Genomic DNA, 22,892 nt, shown 5'->3' with positions numbered 1-22,892 from the left:
GAGGACAAAGTGCTGTTCCATATCTCTGTTCTCCACATGAGCAAAGTAGCACACACACAGGAAGGGTAGAAGCTTTATCTCTGCATCCTTTAAATTAGACTGCTTGTTGCGGATTTGAGTGACGGTTAAATCCCAGCTCCTGTGATATTCCGGAGCCGCCGTTCCTGCCTGGCGTTCCAGGGAGCAGCGTTGATTAGGAGCGGATCTGCCACGCTGATCCCAGATTTCCACCCCAGATCAGATCAGAGCCCCATCCATCAGCATAGAGGGAGGAGGTCAGAGGAACTAATTACACACGTGGCAGCTAGTCTCTCACATACACACCCCTAAGCCCGGGCAATGCCCCCAGTGCTCCAGACATCAGAATGACACGACCCCCCTCCTTTTCAGAGAGCAATACACATAACCTTCAATGAGTTTCTCAGGTACTGTAAGGAACCAATACACACTCTACACACTCACAGCTGACGTGATGACATGTCTATCAATGTCTAGTTCAGGCCAATACAAGCCCCTCAATACTACAGTATAGTCAACAGCAGTCAATACTACAGTATAGTCAACAGCAGTCAATACTACAGTATAGTCAACAGCAGTCAATACTACAGTATAGTCAACAGCAGTAAATACTACAGTAAGTCAACAGCAGTCATACTACAGTATAGTCAACAGCAGTCAATACTACAGTATAGTCAACAGCATAAATACTACAGTATAGTCAACAGCAGTCAATACTACAGTAAGTCAACAGCAGTCAATACTACAGTATAGTCAACAGCAGTCAATACTACAGTATAGTCAACAGCAGTCAATACTACAGTATAGTCAACAGCAGTCAATACTACAGTATAGTCAACAGCAGTAAATACTACAGTAGAGTCAACAGCAGTCAATACTACAGTATAGTCAACAGCAGTCAATACTACAGTATAGTCAACAGCAGTCAATACTACAGTATAGTCAACAGCAGTCAATACTACAGTATAGTCAACAGCAGTCAATACTACAGTATAGTCAACAGCAGTAAATACTACAGTAGAGTCAACAGCAGTCAATACTACAGTATAGTCAACAGCAGTCATTGGCTTTATGTGACCGGCAGTCAATCCTCCAACATCCTGCTCCATTCAGTCAGACTGGACATAGACTGGCCCCTTGTTCAGATCACAACCCAGTTGTGCTTTCAACCTAGCCAACAGAATTAGAGGGGAATGAGAGACAGTGAGAGAAATAGATGGAGACAGAGAGAGATGCTCCAGAGTTGAGCAACAGCTGCTGAGCATCACATCTGTTCAGAGCAGAGTCATCAGCAAACAGACTGAAACAGACCCCACGGAGCACTGGCATAGGGAGAGAAAGAGAGAAAGAGAGAAAGAGAGAGGGATGATGAGAGAGCGAGAGGAGGGAAATAGCATAGATGGAGATAAAGCCACAGCAACAACCAGCTACTCTGAAATGGTACAGGAATCTAGAAGCACATGTTCTCTTCCTGCCTCTGCCTTCCTCAGCCCTTCACATCCCCCTCTCCCTTCCTTCCTTCCTCCATCCCTCGCTTTCTGAGACTGACAGAACAACAGAGGCCTGTGAGAGTGGAGATGAAAGGCTGGGGGTGGGGCGTGTGTGTGTTTGTGTGTGTTCTCATGAATGAATGACCCCTTGTTGAAAACCCCTCACAAACTGCCCTGTCCTCGACACAATGGCTAAAAACATCAACCACGGGGCAAGAGGTCACACTGTGTTAGAGAAGGGGAAAATCTATAGAGTTACATATCAGGATATTATTTTTAACGTTATATCGTATTGACGGCAGTTGGCTACACCAAGACTCCAGTATTTGTATAACTTGTTCACCATCTTGTTAAATAGGGCGCCAAATTGTTTTCAGCACTTTCATTTCTGGGCGGCAGGTAGCCTAGTGGTTAGAGCGTTGGACTAGTAACCGAAAGGTTGCAAGATCGAATCCCCGAGCTGACAAGGTACAAATCTGTCATTCTGCCCACTGAACAAGGCAGAGTTAACCCACTGTTCCTAGGCCGTCATTGAAAATAAGAATTTGTTCTTAATTGACTTGTCTGGTTAAATAAAGGTGAAATTAAAACATTTATTTCCACGACTGATCCAAACTCATTTTCTTATGGCTCTCGCTCGTCTCTCTGCAGCAGACATATGGTGAGCAATATGTTTGGAACATCGAATCAGCACCAAAGTATCGTGATCATATCTTATCGTGAGGTCCCTGCTAATTCCCAGCCCTACTGTGTGTGTCCTTACTGTCCCCCCATCTCATGGGTGGTATTACCAAGTAAACCCCACTTCACCTCTAACAAACGTGTCTAATCTCATCTTAGTGCAGGTGAAACTCATGGCCTCATCCCAGCTCCAGCAACAATACTGGGTGTACTGCGCTATAGCGGCCATTCCACCTGGAGGAACAGAACACAGTACTAGGAGAGGAACTCACTGTCCAGTCATGACTGCATGCCAAATGGCACCCTATTCCCTTTATAGTGCACTACTTTTGACGAGGGCCCCACATGTCTATGGCCAGAGTCTGACAGAGGGCAGTTCTGTAGCAGTGTGCTCTACTGTACATCACATGTCATTTGACAGCAAAGGGAGAGAACAGAGTAGTTTATGTTGATATCTCTCCATGGTCCCTGAGCAGAGCACAGAGCAGACTTTGTTGCTATCTCTCCATGGTCCCTGAGCACAGAGCAGAGCAGACTTTATGGATAGCTCTCCATGGTCCCTGAGCACAGAACAGAGCAGACTTTGTGTTGATCTCTCTCCATGGTCCCTGAGCACAGCACAGAGCAGACTTTATGGATAGCTCTCCATGGTCCCTGAGCACAGCACAGAGCAGACTTTATGGATAGCTCTCCATGGTCCCTGAGCACAGCACAGAGCAGACTTTATGGATAGCTCTCCATGGTCCCTGAGCACAGCACAGAGCAGACTTTATGGATAGCTCTCCATGGTCCCTGAGCACAGCACAGAGCAGACTTTGTTGATGTCTCTCCGTGGTCCCTGAGCAGAGCAGACTTTATGTTCTATAGTGGGGTAAACAATTGCACTCCTTTGAGCTCTTCAGCTCTCCTCCTCCCCTCTTATCTCTCTCCCTCTTCTCATCCCCCGCCACAAATAACAATCTACCCCACACAGCAGGCACTTCCAAATATTTACTCAGTTCTGTTCTGAATACAAAGGCCATTCTCCCACTGCCTCAGATGTCCCTCACACACACTTTTCTGGAGACACAGAGAGACACACACTCGTGTACCTGCTCTCCACTAGTGATGGGGGGGGGGGGATTCGATGCGGTTACCTATCGGAATATAATTTGACAAGATCTTAATATTATTTTTGTGCTAGTTGTCTGTACCTGCACCAAATCTCCAGTATTTTTCCTCCATAGTTTGTTCTCCATCTTCTTTTTAAATTGGAAGCCAATTTCTTTTCAGCACCTTTATTTCCATGACTGATAAAAACTTGTTTTCTCATGGCTCTCTCTTGTCCCTCTGCAGCAGACATATGGTGAGCAATATGTTTGGAACATCAAAAATAAATAAATACATAATCACACTATCAAATTGCAATACATATAGAATCGCGAGAATCGCAATACACAGTGTTTCGGCACGTAAGTATCGTGATAATATCGTATTGTGAGGTCCCTGGCAATTCCCAGCCCTACACTCCACACACACGTTAGAATTCCTGTTTCTCTAGACTCTCTCCTGCTGATCACCTCCGACTGCTCTACCGCTCTGTAACCGCTCTCTAACGAGGAGGACTGCAGGTACAGTACAGTTCGCCCCTTTGGCTTGTGTGTGTGTGTGTGTGTGTTGCTCGCTCTCCCACACAGACACTTCTAATTTCTTAGTGTTCACACCTTTGTCCTCCATCTTTTCCTGTGTAGTTTGTGCCCTCCCTTTGTCTCTCATCATCCATCTTCACCTCTCTCCTCCCTCTCTCTTTGACCCCTCTTCACTCACCTCCCATCTCTTTTCCCTTCCTCGCTCACACTCCCTGTCACCCCGCCTCCTCCCCCTCTCTGACAGTCTCTGTGGTTCCACAGGCTGCACCTGTGTCTCATTAACGCCGCTGACGGTGTTGAAACGAGCTTCCCTTTCTCCTCTTCCCTATCCTTCTCTCCTCTCGTCTCTCGTCTCCCCTTTAGCTACTGCCAAGGCACATTTATCTCTGTGTGCTGAACAATGATCTACCTCTCGCTTTCCAATCCCTCACTTTCTTTCTCTCTCTCCCTCTCCTGTCGTTCAGCCATGGTAGACTGAGTTCAGATGGTTTCCTAGGTGGTCTGGTGGTGGTTGGGTTAGCTAGGTGGTTGGGTTAGCTAGGTGGTCTGGTGGTCGGGTTAGCTAGGTGGTTGGGTTAGCTAGGTGGTCTGGTGGTTGGGTTAGCTAGGTGGTCTGGTGGTTGGGTTAGCTAGGTGGTCTGGTGGTTGGGTTAGCTAGGTGGTCTGGTGGTTGGGTTAGTTAGGTGGTTGGGTTAGCTAGGTGGTCTGGTGGTTGGGTTAGCTAGGGGGTCTGGTGGTTGGGTTAGTTAGGTGGTCTGATGGTTGGGCTAGTTAGGTGGTTGGGTTAGCTAGGTGGTCTGATGGTTGGGCTAGTTAGGTGGTTGGGTTAGCTAGGTGGTCTGGTGGTTGGGTTAGCTAGGTGGTCTGGTGGTTGGGTTAGCTAGGTGGTTGGGTTAGCTAGGTGGTCTGATGGTTGGGTTAGCTAGGTGGTTGGGTTAGCTAGGTGGTCGGGTTAGCTAGGTGGTCTGATGGTCGGGTTAGCTAGGTGGTCTGATGGTCGGGTTAGCTAGGTGCTCTGGTGGTCGGCTTAGCTAGGTGCTCTGGTGGTCGGCTTAGCTAGGTGCTCTGGTGGTCGGCTTAGCTAGGTGCTCTGGTGGTCGGCTTAGCTAGGTGCTCTGGTGGTCGGCTTAGCTAGGTGCTCTGGTGGTCGGCTTAGCTAGGTGCTCTGGTGGTCGGCTTAGCTAGGTGCTCTGGTGGTCGGGTTAGCTAGGTGCTCTGGTGGTCGGGTTAGCTAGGTGGTCGGTTAGCTAGGTGGTCTGGTGGTCGGGTTAGCTAGGTGCTCTGGTGGTCGGGTTAGCTAGGTGCTCTGTGGTCGGGTTAGCTAGGTGCTCTGGTGGTCGGGTTAGCTAGGTGCTCTGGTGGTCGGGTTAGCTAGGTGCTCTGGTGGTCGGGTTAGCTAGGTGCTCTGGTGGTCGGGTTAGCTAGGTGCTCTGGTGGTCGGGTTAGCTAGGTGCTCTGGTGGTCGGGTTAGCTGGTGCTTGGTTGGGTTAGCTAGGTGGTCTGGTGGTCGGGTTAGCTAGGTGCTCTGGTGGTCGGGTTAGCTAGGTGCTCTGGTGGTCGGGTTAGCTAGGTGGTCTGATGGTTGGGTTAGCTAGGTGGTTGGGTTAGCTAGGTGGTCTGATGGTTGGGTTAGCTAGGTGGTCTGGTGGTTGGGTTAGCTAGGTGGTTGGGTTAGCTAGGTGGTCTGATGGGTGGGTTAGCTAGGTGGTCTGATGGCCGGGTTAGCTAGGTGGTCTGATGGCCGGGTTAGCTAGGTGGTCTGCTTAGCTCGGTGCTCTGGTGGTCGGCTTAGCTAGGTGCTCTGGTGGTCGGCTTAGCTAGGTGCTCTGGTGGTCGGCTTAGCTAGGTGCTCTGGTGGTCGGCTTAGCTAGGTGCTCTGGTGGTCGGCTTAGCTAGGTGCTCTGGTGGTCGGCTTAGCTAGGTGCTCTGTGGTCGGCTTAGCTAGGTTGCTCTGTGGTCGGCTTAGCTAGGTGCTCTGGGTCGGCTAGCTAGGGCTCTGGTGCGGCTTAGCTAGGTGCTCTGGTGGTCGGCTTAGCTAGGTGCTCTGGTGGTCGGCTTAGCTAGGTGCTCTGGTGGTCGGCTTAGCTAGGTGCTCTGGTGGTCGGCTTAGCTAGGTGCTCTGGTGGTCGGCTTAGCTAGGTGCTCTGGTGGTCGGCTTAGCTAGGTGCTCTGGTGGTCGGCTTAGCTAGGTGCTCTGGTGGTCTGCTTAGCTAGGTGCTCTGGTGGTTGGGTTAGCTAGGTGGTTGGGTTAGCTAGGTGGTTGGGTTAGCTAGGTGGTCTGGTGGTTGGGTTAGCTAGGTGGTCGGGTTAGCTAGGTGGTCTGATGGTTGGGTTAGCCAGGTGGTTGGGTTAGCTAGGTGGTCTGATGGTTGGGTTAGCTAGGTGGTCTGGTGGTTGGGTTAGCTAGGTGGTTGGGTTAGCTAGGTGGTCTGATGGGTGGGTTAGCTAGGTGGTCTGATGGCCGGGTTAGCTAGGTGGTCTGATGGCCGGGTTAGCTAGGTGGTCTGATGGCCGGGTTAGCTAGGTGCTCTGGTGGTCGGCTTAGCTAGGTGCTCTGGTGGTCGGCTTAGCTAGGTGCTCTGGTGGTCGGGTTAGCTAGGTGGTCTGATGGTCGGGTTAGCTAGTGGGCTTATTCAAAGTCTGCTCCTATAACGATCACTCGATCCACACAAACTCACTGGACCAGAATTGACCTTCTGTTCTCTGGTATGTGCATACCTGTTGAGAAGGAGGGGAGGGGGTAGAGAGGGAGAGACGGGGGGGAGAGAGAGCAAGGGAGGAACTAGAGGGGGGAAGGGTGGAAATCCACTGAGATACAGCATGTAATACATTTAGTCTGTCAGATCCTGCTGGGGTCCCTGTAGTAAAGGGACTGGAGGCCCCTGTCAGATCATGCTGGGCCCCTGTAGTAAAGGGACTGGAGGCCTCTGTCAGATCCTGCTGGGCCCCTGTAGTAAAGGGACTGGAGGCCCCTGTCAGATCCTGCTGGGTCCCTGTAGTATAGGGACTGGAAGCCCCTGTCAGATCCTGCTGGGTCCCTGTAGTAAAGGGACTGGAGACCACTGTCAGATCCTGCTGTAGTAGTTCTCACACTCAGTCATATACAGTACGCGTCAGTGACCTGAGAGTACAGGTAGGGTCACTGTCTAGTTTTACTTTCAGTTAGTATGCCTCTAACTATTTAAATTAACTAGTTTTTGTTTTTGTGTAATTAAGGAACAAACTTGACTTTTGTGCGTAAATATTAACATACTCCCTACAGAACAAATTCTAATACAAAGCATGTAAGCAAACAAGCTTTGGTATGCAAACAGACAGGAGGAACACACACACACACACACACACACGCCCACATACACAACATACGCACGCATGCATACTGATGCCACACACACACACACACACACACACACACACGCCCACACACACACACACACACACTTTCACACTCACCACATACGCTGTTGCTACTGTGTATTGTCTATCCTGTTTCCTAGTCACTTTACCCCCTACTTATATGTACATATCTACCTCAATTACCTCGTACTCCTGCACATCCACTCTGCACTGGTTATTCACTGTGTATATATTCCAACACGCGCACATGTTGATTCTGTCCACCCACACCAGATGCGATCAGGACACGCAGGTTGAAATATCAAAACAAACTCTGAACCAACTATATTAATTTGGGGACAGGTTGAAAAGCATTAAACATTGATGCCATTTTAGCTAGCTAGCTTGCTGTTGCTAGCTAATTTGTCCTGGGATATAAACATTGGGTTGTTATTTTACCTGAAATGCACAAGGTCCTCTACTCTGACAATTAATCCACAGATAAGAGGGTAAAAATGTGTTTCTAGTAATCTCTCCTCCTTCAGGCTTCTTCTTTGGACTTTATGGCAACCAACTTTAAGGTGCATTACCACCACCGACTGGAGTGTGGACCTCAGTTCATCTTTCAATCACCCACGTGGGTATATGCTCCTAAAAACCAATGAGGAGATGGGAGAGGTGGGACTTGCAGCGTGTCAAGCGTCACAAATGGAACCAAGTTCTATTTTAGCGCCTGGCTACGATGATTGAATAACATGTATGTGTACATTTTTGCTACGCTTGCACACGTGACGAGTCCGGTCTGGTCAGCATGTAAGCCTTACTACGCAACACTCTGCTCCCTGCGTACCAAACTGTGTGTGTAGACATGTTTCCTCTTTTTGAAATATGAATGTCATTGAACGAGTCTAACAATGTAATTGAATAAGGGGATATTTCAGGTGGATGTTTAATTTGCTGAATAAACAGTCAACTAAAGTTATTACTTATTGTCTACAGTACAGGTTGTTATGCTTGTCTAAAGAGCAAAGTATGTTTTTTACACCTCAAGATGAGGCACTTCAAGTAGAGATGCTGTACAGACTACACAGCATCCCAATTCTGCTGTTACTTTTGAGAGAGGAGTGTGTAGTTTAGAGGGCAAATGCCCGCCATTATACACAGTTACTGTAGATTCTACCACTGTAGCCTGTATCAAGGCTGTTATTCTCCTAGACCAGAAGGCACAAAGGCTAATGTATGTTCTCCCTCGCCACCACACAGCCTACAGCAGCAACTACTTATTAGACTACTTTATTAGCCCAGTCACAGGCATTCTTCCAAATAGTGCACTACTTAGGCAATAGGGTACTATGTTTGATCACGGCCCGCAGAGCTCTAAACACACACTATATCGGGACTAGGGTGCCATCTGGGACGGATGTCAGTGACACAATGGCAGTCAGAGTACTTGCGCAGATGCAGGTTATTTGGCTCCAAGCCCAGAGACCAACCACTGGCCAGCCCACAGGATCACACTGAGGAGCTAAAAGACTAAATGTGTTTGGTTGAATACCAGAGGGAGTGCAGCAGATAATGTAGCTAATCAAATAAATCAAGGACCAGGAGGATTGAACAAATGGACCACCACAGAGCTCTGGAGAGAACAGGGTAGCACAGGGGCTAATGTACAAGGCCATTCTCAGTAGGATACATCACAGCACAATGTTTAGCAGTGGAAAACACAACTCTTTGTTCTTATTGGACACATGCAGGTTGAACCTCCCTGCTTTACTCAATTTCCAAATGTTTTCAGTTTCCTCCCAACTGAACAGGACTTGAGACCAGCAGGGAATACTGTTTGAGGGTTAAGCCTGCATGGTATTAGACAGTAGGCGGAATGCTTGTTTTGGCCAGTAAATGGTCTAGTGAGTACTGGGGATGTGGTGTTACTCTGTAAATAACTGGCCTCTTTGGGGCTGGAGATGAACTGTGCTGCATCACAATGACCATCAGACAGAGGACAAGAGAACCATTAGCCATCAGCCTCACTCCCTCACTCAGTCACACACTGATTCAGGTAAGCAGCAGACAGACCGACAGGGAGCTAAGCAGACAGACGGGCAGACCGACAGGGAGCTAAGCAGACAGACGGGCAGACCGACAGGGAGCTAAGCAGACAGACGGGCAGACCGACAGGGAGCTAAGCAGACAGACGGGCAGACCGACAGGGAGCTAAGCAGACAGACGGGCAGACCGACGGGGAGCTAAGCGGACAGACGGGCAGACCGACGGGGAGCTAAGCGGACAGACGGGCAGACCGACGGGGAGCTAAGCGGACAGACTGGCAGACCGACGGGGAGCTAAGCGGACAGACGGGCAGACCGACGGGGAGCTAAGCGGACAGACGGGCAGACCGACGGGGAGCTAAGCGGACAGACGGGCAAACCGACGGGGAGCTAAGTGGGCAGACCGACGGGGAGGGAGGGAAGCGGGCAGACCGACGGGGAGGGAGGGAAGCGGGCAGACCGACGGGGAGGGAGGGAAGCGGGCAGACCGACGGGGAGGGAGGGAAGCGGGCAGACCGACGGGGAGGGAGGGAAGCGGGCAGACCGACGGGGAGGGAGGGAAGCGGGCAGACCGACGGGGAGCTAAGTGGGCAGACCGACGGGGAGGGAGGAAAGCAGGGAAAGGGTAATAGGCGTATGTTCCCTTTAAAGCCACGGCCGTTCAAATGGGGGGGGGGGGGTGGTGTCATACTCCCACTGTTCCTCTGCCCTCTATTCTGAGGCAGTCCTCATTTTCTCTCAAGGTCAAGTGTGTGTGTAGTCTACCTTTGCTCTCCTCTACTGCTCCACACCTCCCTCTCTCCCTTTTCCTCTTTCCTTCTGTCATTCCGTTCTCCATGCACCGATTCCCTCTCCTGTGCTCTCTCTCATTCTCTACTTTTCCTCTGTCTAAACATCTCTCCTACTTTATTTATCTCACTTTCACTGTCTGTCTCCTGCTCTCCTTCTCTTTCTCTCTGTGCCCCTCAGATGTTGCTCATCAAATTTGTTGATTGCTTCCCCTTCTCTTGAGGTCTGTCTCGGTTTCTCACTCTTTCCCTCCCCCTCCATTGCTTGTACCCTGTTCTCTCATATCTCTTCCTTCACCGGTCACTCACCCTGCTGTCTCCTTCCCTCCCTCTCTCTCTCGCTCTCTTGCTTGCTGTCCACTCATCCTGCATCACTTTGACATCTCCTAGCTGTCTCATCCTTCCATCCTCCCGGCACACCTCCTCTTTCCCATCCGTTTTCCCTTCATCAAAGGCATGGTGGGAAATATGTAGATGTCATGCAGAGCTCAGAGAGGACGGGGTTAATATGGCAGGGGTGGTACTGCTCTCAGGGTGTGTGAGAGGGAGAGACATAATGATTGGTGACAGTACTTAGGATGCTGACTTGAACAGTGATGTGCTACTTTTAGATGCCAAATCTGTGTACGTGTTGGTGTGTGTGTTGGTTGGCGGGTTGTGTGTCACCCATCCTTTAGGCGTTAAACTGAGCACAGTAAAGTAGAGCAGCACTGACTGACACACAGCTTCTGTTCTCTCTCTCCTCCCCTGCAACCTTCTCTCTTTGTCTCCTCCCTCTACATCCTACCCTTCAACCGTCTCCTCTCTCTGTCTGTTTCCTCTACCCTTCAACCGTCTCACCTCTCTGTCTGTTTCCTCTACCCTTCAACCGTCTCCCCTCTGTCTGTTTCCACTACCCTTCAACCGTCTCCTCTCTCTGTCTGTTTCCTCTACCCGTCAACCGTCTCCCCTCTCTGTCTGTTTCCACTACCCTTCAACCGTCTCCCCTCTCTGTCTGTTTCCTCTACCCTTCAACCGTCTCCCCTCTGTCTGTTTCCTCTACCCTTCAACCGTCTCCTCTCTCTGTCTGTTTCCTCTACCCTTCAACCGTCTCCTCTCTCTGTCTGTTTCCTCTACCCTTCAACCGTCTCCTCTCTGTCTGTTTCCTCTACCCTTCAACCGTCTCCCCTCTCTGTCTGTTTCCTCTACCCTTCAACTGTCTCCTGTCTGTCTGTTTCCTCTAGCCTTCAACCGTCTCCCCTCTCTGTCTGTTTCCTCTACCCTTCAACCGTCTCCCCTCTGTCTGTTTCCTCTACCCTTCAACCGTCTCCTCTCTCTGTCTGTTTCCTCTACCCTTCAACCGTCTCCCCTCTCTGTCTGTTTCCTCTACCCTTCAACTGTCTCCTCTCTGTCTGTTTCCTCTACCCTTCAACCGTCTCAAATCAAATGTTATTTGTCACATGCTTGGTAAACAACAGGTGTAGACTAGCGGTGAAATGCTTACTAACAGGCCCTTCCCAACAATGCAGAGAGGGAGAAAAGACAAATAATAATAGAAAACGTGACTAGGCAACAGGATAGACTAAACGGTAACAGCAGCGTATGTGATGAGTCAAGAGTTTGTGCAAAAAAAGGTCAATGCAATAACTCCGGGTAGCTATTGGTTAACTATATTGAACAAAAATATAAACGCAACATGTAAAGTGTTGGTCCCATGTTTTATGAGCTAAAATAAAAGGTCACAGAATTTCTCCATACGCACAAAAAGCTTAGTTCTCTCAAAATTTGTGGTCTAATATTTGTTTATATCCTTGTTTGAGCATTTGTCCTTTTTCAAGATAATCGATCCACCTGATAGGTGTGGCATATTAAGAAGCTGATTAAACAGCATGATCATTACACAGTTTTGTCACACAAAACAATGCCACCAATGTTTTGAGGGAGTGTGCAATTGGTATGCTGACTGCAGGAATGGCCACCAGAGCTGTTGCTAGAGAACTGAATGTTAATTTCTCTACCATAAGCTGTCTCCAATGTCGTTTTGGAGAATTTGGCAGTATGTCCTACTGGCCTCAAAATTGTAGACCACGTGTAACCACGCCAGCCCAGGACCTTCACATCCGGCTTCTTCACCTGCAGGATCGTCTCAGACCAGCCACCCGGACAGCTGATGAAGCTAAGGAGTATTTCTGTCTGTAATAAAGCCCTATTGTGGGAAAACTCATTCTGATTGGTTGGTCCTGGCTCCCAAGGTTGCCCTCCTGACCAGTCATGTGAAATCCATAGATTAGGTCCAAATGAATTTATTTCAATTAACTGATTTCCTTATATGAACTGTAACTCAGTAAAATCTCTGAAATTGTTGCATTTTTATATTTTGGTTCAGTATATTTAACACACTGTTTTATGGCTTGGGGGTAGAATATGTTCAGGGTCTTGTTGGTTACAGACTCCTCTCGCTCTCGGTTTTCTCTACCCTTCAATCTTCTTTCTTTCTCGCTCTCTCTCCCTTTAATCTTCTCATCTCAAAATCCCTCTCCCCTCCTCATTCTATTTTCATTTGTCCACTTCACTCTTCTCTGTATTTTATAGTTTTTAATATTAGTTATCTGTTTAAGGCATCCTTACCTTAGCGACACAGCGTACACACACACACACACCATAAATATCCTATTCAACCCATGCTGTTCTAATGATAGTCTACAACCCCCGGGGGGTTAGTCATTTCAGAGGGTGGGTTATATTTTATATCCCTGGGGGGTCGAATGTCTCAAACCATTCCTCTCCTCTCATCCTCCTCTCATCTTGGCTTAGAGAGAGTTTAACTGGGTTGGTTTTCCTCTTATTGCTCTGTCTGTGACTGACAGCAGGCAGGCTTTCCTCAGCCCTGTCCCTCTGGGCTTTCTGCCTGCCTGCCTTCCCGGGATTAAACATTAGTGTGTGTGTGTGTGTGTGTGTGTCGAGTGTGCGTGTATTGTGTGCTTGCGTACTATGTGTGCATGCTTATCAATACAGGTCTGTGTAATGACCTGTGGCGTGCAAGGTTGACTCAATTCATACTCCCCAGTGGAGACGAGCAATCCTGGGATTCAATAGCCCTCCATGCCTCCCTCCTTCCCTCACTAGAGCCGAGCAGGTCCCAGAGCTCATCTATAGTTGGTCTATCTGCTGCAGGTGGATTGAAGTGAGGCTGCTGCCTGATCCCTCACAAACACTCCAAACACCTAGATCACACCGCAGTAGGCCCCTACACTAGGACACAATATACACACAGGTCACAAGGTCTGGAGAGGCACCAGGATCCAGCTAGAACACGCTCAGATTCTGAACCCTTCACTCTGTGCACTGACTCATTCACCTCACTCCCCCTCATTGATTTGTCAGTATAAGAAAGGAACCTTATCTGTGAAGGAATATGGCGGAAACTCCCTTTGGCCCCATGCTTTCATCAACCTAATGCTGTTAATACTATGAGGGGAATACCAGTGCTTCTGGCTCTGTTTAATCCTGGCAGCAGAGTCTCCAGGTGGGTGGGTGGTTGTAAAGAGGTTCTGTGGTTGCAGAAGGGTTATTTTGTGGTTTGAGTCTGACATTGGGTCAGTGCAGGGAGAGATGGTGGGTAATTCTAGGAAATGCCTTGCTTGTTTTCTTTGCTCTCTCCTGCTCTCTTCTTTCTCACTCTCCATCTCTTTCTCTCTCTCCTGCTCTCTTCTTTCTCACTCTCCATCTCTTTCTCTCTCTCCTGCTCTCTTCTTTCTCACTCTCCTTCTCTTTCTCTCTCTCTGTCTCTCTTCTTTCTCACTCTCCTTCTCTTTGTCTCTCTCTGTCTCTCTTCTTTCTCACTCTCCTTCTCTTTGTCTCTCTCTGTCTCTCTTCTTTCTCACTCTCCATCTCTTTCTCTCTCTCCTGCTCTCTTCTTTCTCACTCTCCTTCTCTTTCTCTCTCTCTGTCTCTCTTCTTTCTCACTCTCCTTCTCTTTGTCTCTCTCTGTCTCTCTTCTTTCTCACTCTCCTTCTCTTTGTCTCTCTCTCTCTTCTTTCTCACTCTCCTTCTCTTTGTCTCTCTCTGTCTCTCTTCTTTCTCACTCCATCTCTTTCTCTCTCTCTGTCTCTCTTCCTGTCTGTTTCTCTCTCCCTGTCTGTCTCTCTCTCTTTCTCTCTCCCTGTCTGTCTCTCTCTTTCTCTCTCCCTGTCTCTCTCTCCCTGTCTGTCTCTCTCTCTCTTTCTCTCTCCCTGTCTGTCTCTCTCTTTCTCTCTCCGTCTGTCTCTCTCTCTTTCTCTCTCCCTGTCTCTCTCTCCCTGTCTGTCTGTCTCTCTCTTTCTCTCTCCCTGTCTGTCTGTCTCTCTCTCTCTCTCTCTCTCTCTCTCTCTCTCAGACAGACAGACAGACAGACAGACAGACAGACAGACAGACAGACAGACAGACAGACAGACAGACAGACAGACAGACAGACAGACAGACAGACAGACAGAGAGAGACAGACAGACAGACAGACAGACAGACAGACAGACAGACAGACAGACAGACAGACAGACAGACAGACAGACAGACAGACAGACAGACAGACAGACAGACAGACAGACAGACAGACAGACAGACAGACAGTCTGTCTGTCTGTCTGTCTGTCTGTCTGTCTGTCTGTCTGTGTCTCTCTCTCTCTCTCCCTGTCTGTCTCTCTCTCTCTCTCTCCCTGTCTGTCTGTCTCTGTCTCTCCCTGTCTGTCTCTCTCTCTCTCTCTCCCTGTCTGTCTCTCTCTCTCTCTCTCCCTGTCTGTCTCTCTCTCTCTCTCTCCCTGTCTGTCTCTCTCTCTATCTTCTGTGTGTGTGTGTCGCTCTTCCTGTTTAAAGACCATGGTAGCAGAGGTAGGCTGTGTGGATTGCTCATAACCACCACCAGAGAAGACCGTCAGTCCTGGCCTTTGACTCGTGTCTCTATAGGGATGGTGTGTTTTCCACCCCACCTTCTTCTCTGTCTTCCACAGTAGTTTCTGTTTCTCCACTCAGAGAGGATGGACAAACCAGTAGAACCAGTTATGATGCTAAAATTAATTTCAGTATCAATCACTTCAGTGTGTGCATCATATTAAGAAGTGTGGCTACACAATATGGGAACACACACAGAGTGAGAGATTGAAATGTTGGTAAACATTGACAGGTGTGTCGCAGCAGATAATTTGTTTTTACGTAGAACAGGTAGACCGGACAGACACACCGACGCACACTCATTCATACAGTTAATTACATTCACACGCAGACATGCACGAAAGACACCTTCTGGTGACTTGTCAGGACGTTGTGGTCCTGATAATGTAGGAAAACATGTACACAAACACACACCAATCCCTGTACACAGCGTGTGTGTGTGAGCCCAGAGTAAATGGCTGGTTCTAGAAAAGCATAAGCCATCCAAATGATTTATGACCGGTGTGGAGCGTACTGGGCTTTTTCCTCTTCACTACATGTCCTGTTTCCTCCACTCATCGCTAGAATGGGGGAGGCGCACACACACCCCTCTAGCAGACTCCTGGAGCTTTGACCTACTTGCTTACTGTAGGTAGTCTTAATGGTGTACCAGACCATTCCACAGAACTACAATCTGTCATCGGACAGACTAGGGCCTGGTCCCAATAGTCCCAACAAGCCTCCTCTCCTCATCAGGCAGGCTGAGGCTGGGGCCTGGTCCCAATAGTCTCAACAAGCTTCCTCTCCTACTCCCCTTTCCTTCATGGCCTCTGATGTAGAACATGGAGGGGAAAACAGGAAACCGTGGTGAAAGGTGCACTAACGTCCTCTCCTCTTCCTCCCAGGGACTGTGTCTCAGCAGGTGAAGGTGGAACCGGAAGTGATGTCCTACCCCAGCCAGGCGGTCAACCTGAGGTGTGCCTTCGCAGATGCTGGAGGGATACAGCTCACACAGGTCAGTGTCAGACAGGAACTCGTATGTAGACATGGATATGTTTTTACAACATGAGAAGAAAGTCTTAAATGATCAGACACACATACAGGAACTAATGTCTGGACTCGTGGCTTTTACCGTCATAACAATTTACGTCCATGACCATTAACAAGATAAAATTATTATTAAGACATTTTGTCCCTGATCATCCAAGTTTACGTTCACACTGTACATGGAGGGTCTTTTATCTACCATAGTGTAGATAGCAGAGGTGGACCAAGTCATTGTTTTGTAAGTCTCAAGTCAAGTCCCAAGTCAAGACAGGCAAGTCCGAGTCAAGTTTCAAGTCCCAAACAAGTCATAATGTGCTCTTCACCAAATGTAATACCATTTCATATTTTTAACAAGAGTAAGTTAGTATATGACATTTACGCAAATCATGAATGCTTTTAAAAATATCTATATATTTATTACTTTACAAATAAACGTTATATTTCCTTGGAAATACATTGGTAGTCATGAGAACCCCCCCCCCCCCCCCCCCCCCCCCCCCCAATGGTGATCGACTATCAAGGATCGCTATGGGGCGCAATCGGGCGTTGTAGGCTTGTACACAATCGCCCAACCTTAACACACACACACACACACTCTCTCTCTCTGTGTGGTTACAGTAGGCTAACGTATGTCAATGGTTTTAGGAACAGCAGTAACATCAGGCAGGATTTAGGCTGCCAACTGCCTAGCCAGTTGTAGCTCAATCTTGGGTGCAATGATCACGTTCCCGCACCGACTGACTGTGTGGAGGCTCATTGATTTAACGTTACGTTAGCCTACATGATACACTAGTAAAGTAATAAAATATATACCTGTCGGCTATATTAGCCACGACTTACCGTTCTTTTGTGCAGCTTCAAATGTCGAACAAAGTTGGAAGTTGTTGCGCCTCCGTCTGTCATTTTCTTCCCGCATGTTGTGCAAGTTGCAATCCGTTTTTTGTTGATACAATGTCGTCTTCATATCCGAAAATAAGCATTTTGGGTATCATCTTTCCAAGGGCTCCATCTGAATTCACCCGCCGACGTTCCTCTGCACTGCCACACGCAACTTTTTCTCAGCTGCCACAATTTGATTGGCTGCTGTCCGATTCAAACTGTAATCCGTTAAATGAAGAGTTGATGCGCTGCACACTTTTTTAATAGCATCACTTTTAATATTTGTGCTTGGGGAGGGTATCAAGTCAGTTTGGGGAGGGTATCAAGTCAGTTTGGGGAGGGTATCAAGTCAGTTTGGGGAGGGTATCAAGTCAGTTTGGGGAGGGTATCAGGTCAGTTTGGGGAGGGTATCAGGTCAGTTTGGGGAGGGTATCAGGTCAGTTTGGGGAGGGTATCAAGTCAGTTTGGGGAGGGTATCAAGTCAGTTTGGGGAGGGTATCAAGTCAGTTTGGGGAGGGTATCAAGTCAGTTTGGGGAGGGTATCAAGTCAGTTTGGGGAGGGTATCAAGTCAGTTTGGGGAGGGTATCAAGTCAGTTTGGGGAGGGTATCAAGTCAGTTTGGGGAGGGTATCAAGTCAGTTTGGGGAGGGTATCAGGTCAGTTTGGGGAGGGTATCAGGTCAGTTTGGGGAGGGTATCAGGTCAGTTTGGGGAGGGTATCAGGTCAGTTTGGGGAGGGTATCAAGTCAGTTTGGGGAGGGTATCAAGTCAGTTTGGGGATGGTATCAAGTCAGTTTGGGGAGGGTATCAAGTCAGTTTGGGGAGGGTATCAAGTCAGTTTGGGGAGGGTATCAAGTCAGTTTGGGGAGGGTATCAAGTCAGTTTGGGGAGGGTATCAGGTCAGTTTGGGGAGGGTATCAAGTCAGTTTGGGGAGGGTATCAGGTCAGTTTGGGGAGGGTATCAGGTCAGTTTGGGGAGGGTATCAGGTCAGTTTGAGTCATAAGGCTCAAGGTCAAGTCACGAGTCATTGGAGTTAAAGTCAAAGTCGAGTTGCAAGTCATCATATTTGTGACTCGAGTCCATACGTCTGGTAGATAGTAATACATGTTCACAAAGAAAAGATTAAGAGTCGCTGTTATTTATTGACCCCTTTTCCCCATTTGACAGGTTGTGTAATATTTGAATGAATGAACTTGACTCTACTACGCAGGTGTCCTGGATCTATGAGCCGAAGGAGGGCGAGCGGCTCAACATCGCCGTGTACCACCCTAACTTTGGGGCAAGTTACCCCACATCGCCCCTGAAGGGGCGGGTTCGCTTCACGACGGACCCCCCCTCCCTCAGCAACCCCTCCATCCAGATCTCGGACGTCAAGATGACTGACGAGGGGAAATACATCTGTGAATACGCCACCTACCCCAGCGGCAATGAACAGGGTGTCACCTCCCTCGTCATGCTAGGTAGGACCGTATGTGTGTGTCTTTCTTTAGGATGTGTGTGTGTTTTCTGTTTCCCTAGTGTGTGTGTGTCCATGTTCTATTATGTATCTGTGAGTGCTCTTGTGCCTCCCTCTACCCCCATCCCATCCGACCTCTACCCCCATCCCATCCGACCTCTACCCCCATCCCATCCGACCTCTACCCCCATCCCATCTGACCTCTACCCTACAGGTTAAAATCCTGTCTATGCAGCTTAATTGCTATTATAAGTGGTATTGTCAGATCAATTGTGTTTCTGTTAATGGGTTAGAACCATTGCTCTAACCTGGACGCAGCTCTCCCCTCTCTCCCCTCGGGCGTTTATTGATCCGGCTGCTTGTCATGCTTGGTGTCAGCTCCTGTCCTGATTGCTCTATTCACATTCAACAGCCATGGTGAGAGAGAGAGAAGGGGGGGGGAACAAACAGATAGTCTGTCTTGTTTTCGCCGGTCTAGTCGTTTATCAATATTGGTATTCATTAATTATTATTCCCTCCATCCCTTCATCAGCCAAACCCAGGAACGCTGCCTCCGGGGTAACAGTGATAGCCTCCACTGTCACCGCGGGAGCCCAGCCAGTTGTCGTGGCCCGCTGTGAGTCGACCGACGGTCGCCCTGCTGCCCAGATCGCATGGGTGACGGCTGTCAACGGCAATGCTACCTCCGCCTCTACGGCGGGCGCTGACAACACCGTGACGATAACTAGCCAGTACATGCTGGTTCCCACAGCAGCAGACAACGGCAAAGACATCAGCTGTTTGGTGTCCCATAGGACCCAGGCCAAGCCTGAGAGCTTCCTGATGAAACTGGCCGTCGAGTGTAAGGCCACTGCACACACTGGTGCACACACGCATCACACACACACACACACACACACACACTTACTCATGCAGACCGTATTGTCAGACCTTCTTTAATGTTGCATATGCATCCAAATACAATTATTTTCTGTGTGTAGGAAGTCCCACTAATTAACCTCTCTCTCTCAGACCCCCCACAGGTGACCATCGTGGGCTATGATAATAACTGGTACGTGGGTCGGACCAACGTGGCTCTGACCTGTCAGGCTACTGCCAACCCCATCCCTACCACCATCACATGGAAAACGTGAGTGTCTGTCCGTCGGCCTGTCTCTTTGTCAGTCTGTGTCTCGGTCTCTCTCCTTCTTTAATTATCAGTCTATCCACAGGCCACTATAAACCACAGATAGTATTATGATAATAAGGATCAACTCGACAGCCACTGGCCTCTTATCTTGATGATGGAGAGATGAAGTGTAACTTTCCATAGTGGAGTTTAACCCCAGTAGAAACAACAAGCCTGCAGTGGCCTGACTGGCTCCTCCATAATCACTTACCTGTATTAAGTCTTTATAGGTATGAAAAGGTGAAAGTTGAAAGTAGGGAGATCTGGGCCATGTTCCAATACTTATGTTTTCCACCCTCTCCTCCTCTCCCTCTACCCCCAGTATGTCCGGTCAGATGCCAGACACAGTGCAGGTAAAAGAAAACGTTCTGACCGTGCTGAAGGTGGACGAGCAGACCAACACAACCTTCGTCTGCGAGGTCAAGAACCGCCTGGGCACCGGCAAGGACCAGGTCACTGTTATGGTCAGAGGTGAGTCCACACACACCTGAAATGACTGTAATCATACACATGTGCATGCTATGCTACAAACACACCTGGACACACACCTGAAAACACACTTACGACACACACACACACACACACACACACACAAAGGGTGTGGTGATGCTTGCCTGTAGTCAGGGAGAGCAGCATGCTCTGTCCCTGGGGTTAGTGGTTGGGGGGCAGTTTACTGGGCCTCTATTTCTCTGTTTGGGTTTTCCATCTATCCATCCTCTACCCTTTGAAACTTTATCACCCATCCCTCCTTGTTTGCATGCAATCCTCTCCTTCTGTTCATACCCATGGATCCTAGCTGTGATGTTTGAGCTCTACTCGTCTGTTCATCTACTGGTAGAATGGATTGCATCATCATCAGAGACCGTTTCAGGTCTCCACACACTGGCAGGGTTTGTTTGAGGGTACGGTTTGCGTTGGACTGAACTCAACCTTGCTATCTCCTTATTGTGTACTGTGAGTAGACAACCACTACACCACTTGAAAGAGCTGTTCGGTCGACCGCGCCGTTTAAATAAATATCCCTCCATCCCTCTACAGATTTAGCTCCCCCCCCACGAGTTCCACCTTGCTCTCTCTCTCTCTCTCTCTCTCTCTCTCTCTCTCTCTCTCTCTCTCTCTCTCTCTCTCTCTCTCTCTCTCTCTCTCTCTCTTATAAAAAATACATCTGCCCCCCTGATCTGCACTTTACCTGAAGTTGTTTTGTGCTGACGCGGGGGAATGCAGGACAAATGGAGAAAAAGTGCAATTCACTGGTGAATGTGTTTTAAAAGGCACCTCCCTCCCTCCCTCGCTCCGTCCCTCCCTCGCTCCGTCCCTCGCCTCCCCATGGTACTAATGTGTTCTCTCTGATGGGCCACTAGCATCTCTCTGGAACATAACGGACGTCCCCATGCAGGCCCACAGGGTATTACAGGGCTGGCTATGGGTACAGGGCTGGCTATGGGTACAGGGCTGGCTATGGGTACAGGGCTGGCTATGGGTACAGGGCTGGGTATGGGTACAGGGCTGGGTATGGGTACAGGGGATAAAGAGGATAAAAAGGGGTGATTGAACGAGTGAGATGGAGGGGAAGGGTTGGTAGAGGGGTAGAGAGTGTCTGCTTTTAGAGTAAAGAGGGGGGTGAGAGGGGAACAGGATGCTGATGCCATTTAAAACCCCTATGGGAATCTATGGCACTGCTTCTTCTCTACCACTATCACCCCCTCCATTTTCTCTCTCGCTCTCTGATTTAGTGTGTGTGAGAGAGCGAGCAGGCTGACGGTGCTGTGAGTGTGTAGTGTTGTAGTCTCACTCTATCCTTTCTGAGCGGATCAGTCGGCCTCTGCTGCTTCAGCGCCTGGCTGCTTCTCCTTCTTAACTCCCTCTCTTCTGTCCTCCCCCTCATCATCCTGTCTCCTATAAACTCTGCTGTCCTTTCCTGTCTCCCAGAATGATTTCCTGTCCTCCCTCTCTCTCCTCTTTGGTCCATCACCCCTAAATTCTTTCCCTCTTAACTCCCTCTGTCCTCTTCCTCCCTCCCCCTTCATCTAGTCCTTGTACTCTCTCCTGCTACAGGGAAAGGGGGATGCCTAGTCAGTTGTACATCTGAATGCATTCAACTGAAATGTGAATTCCACATTTAACCCAACCCCTCTGAAGAGAAGTGCAGGGGGCTGCCTTAATCGACATCCACGTCATTGGGGAGCAGTGGGTTAACTGCCTTGCTCAGGGGCAGAACGACCTACTCCCTCGCTTCCCTTGTCCTGTCCAGTCATCTCCTTCCTCTCTTCTTTTCTCCTGTCATTCCCCCTCAGTGAGAAAGACAGTAAAAAGGGGGATGAATGAACTGAGTGCAGGCCCACACAGAGAAAGACTGAGACGGAGAGAGAGGTAGTGTGAATACAGATGGAGTGCTAATGCAGTGGAGCTGTGTCCAACCAGGGCTGACGGGCCGTGGTCGTGAAATGGCCAGCGTCTGGACCAGGCTAGAGCAGGCTCCTGTCCTGCTGCTGCACCTGTCCTGTCCCCAGTTGTGTGACAACTGACGCAGAGAGCCCTGCACAGGGTTACGAGCTGACCTGGGACCTGTCTCTCTTGTCTGTCTGTGTCCCTGCCCCTGGTCCGATCCTCTATAACTGGCCTCTATCAGGCTCCTACAACACTGTACTGATCTGTGCTCAGTGGAGAGACATGCCGTTAGCCCTCTCTGAGACCCCCTCTCTTCTCTCTGTCTTTCTCAAATACCAGCTCACAGCACTGAGCCAGTCTCCCTTACCCTCTCCCTATCGCCGTCTCTCATCTTGTTGAGCTGGTTTCTCCTTCTCTTAAATACCGGCTCTCTTAATCACTGCTTAGCTCCCTTGATCCTGTACTGGATCCTGCTCCGCCACAGTTGGCTAACCCATTGTCTGCCATCACCACTGTCTCCAGACCTGGTCTCTCCAATTTTGCCTTGCACTGGTGTCACATCAAAATCCTTCCCCACTCGCTCAGAAGACAAACCTTTTTATTTTCCGTGTCCCTTATTCCCCTGCAATGGTATCACGTCAAAACTCTTAACTCTTAATGAGTTAACCTGCATCCTTCCTATTTCACATGTGGTGTCAGCCCCCCTTCAGAAGATGCATCTCCTTCCTTCTGTTTCCCTCCCGGTCTGTCACTCTTTGGCCATGCTACAGAGAGGATGAAGTGTGTTCCTCTCCAGCCTCCAGGCCTGACTGTCCTCTGCGATCCCTCCACCCCTCAGTAAGACATGATCAAGACCAGAGACATGTATAAATAGTCTGATCCAGACCATTCAATAAGTCACATTCAGTACTGCTGCTAACCATCTCTCTCTCTGTGAAGAAACCAGCCCGAAACCAACCAATCAGTCTTCTCCCATGATGTAATGTAATATATGCCCATGCACCATTGTGTGTGTGTGTGTGTGTGGTGGGGGGCTGCTGCATGTCTTTGGGAGGCGGGCGGCAGCAGGCGTTATTTCCGCACCA

The 22,892-nt window shown here is 49.1% G+C and overlaps 1 protein-coding gene across 1 annotated transcript in view; it reads left to right on the top strand.

Moving 5' to 3' along the window:
• The window catches only part of LOC120030757 (poliovirus receptor-like), a 53,335-nt gene that overhangs the window by 19,490 nt on the left and 10,953 nt on the right, over nt 1-22,892 (top strand). Inside the window, exons 2-6 of the mRNA XM_038976176.1 lie at nt 15,775-15,884; nt 18,006-18,255; nt 18,784-19,092; nt 19,263-19,380; nt 19,742-19,890. Coding sequence (XP_038832104.1) covers nt 15,775-15,884; nt 18,006-18,255; nt 18,784-19,092; nt 19,263-19,380; nt 19,742-19,890 — 936 coding nt within the window. The remainder of the gene's footprint in view (nt 1-15,774; nt 15,885-18,005; nt 18,256-18,783; nt 19,093-19,262; nt 19,381-19,741; nt 19,891-22,892) is intronic.

Source organism: Salvelinus namaycush, chromosome 37, assembly GCF_016432855.1.
Source record: "Salvelinus namaycush isolate Seneca chromosome 37, SaNama_1.0, whole genome shotgun sequence".
Classification (NCBI taxonomy): domain Eukaryota; kingdom Metazoa; phylum Chordata; class Actinopteri; order Salmoniformes; family Salmonidae; genus Salvelinus; species Salvelinus namaycush.
Note: the sequence above shows the minus strand (reverse complement) of the source record. Positions and strands in the feature narration are given on the sequence as shown.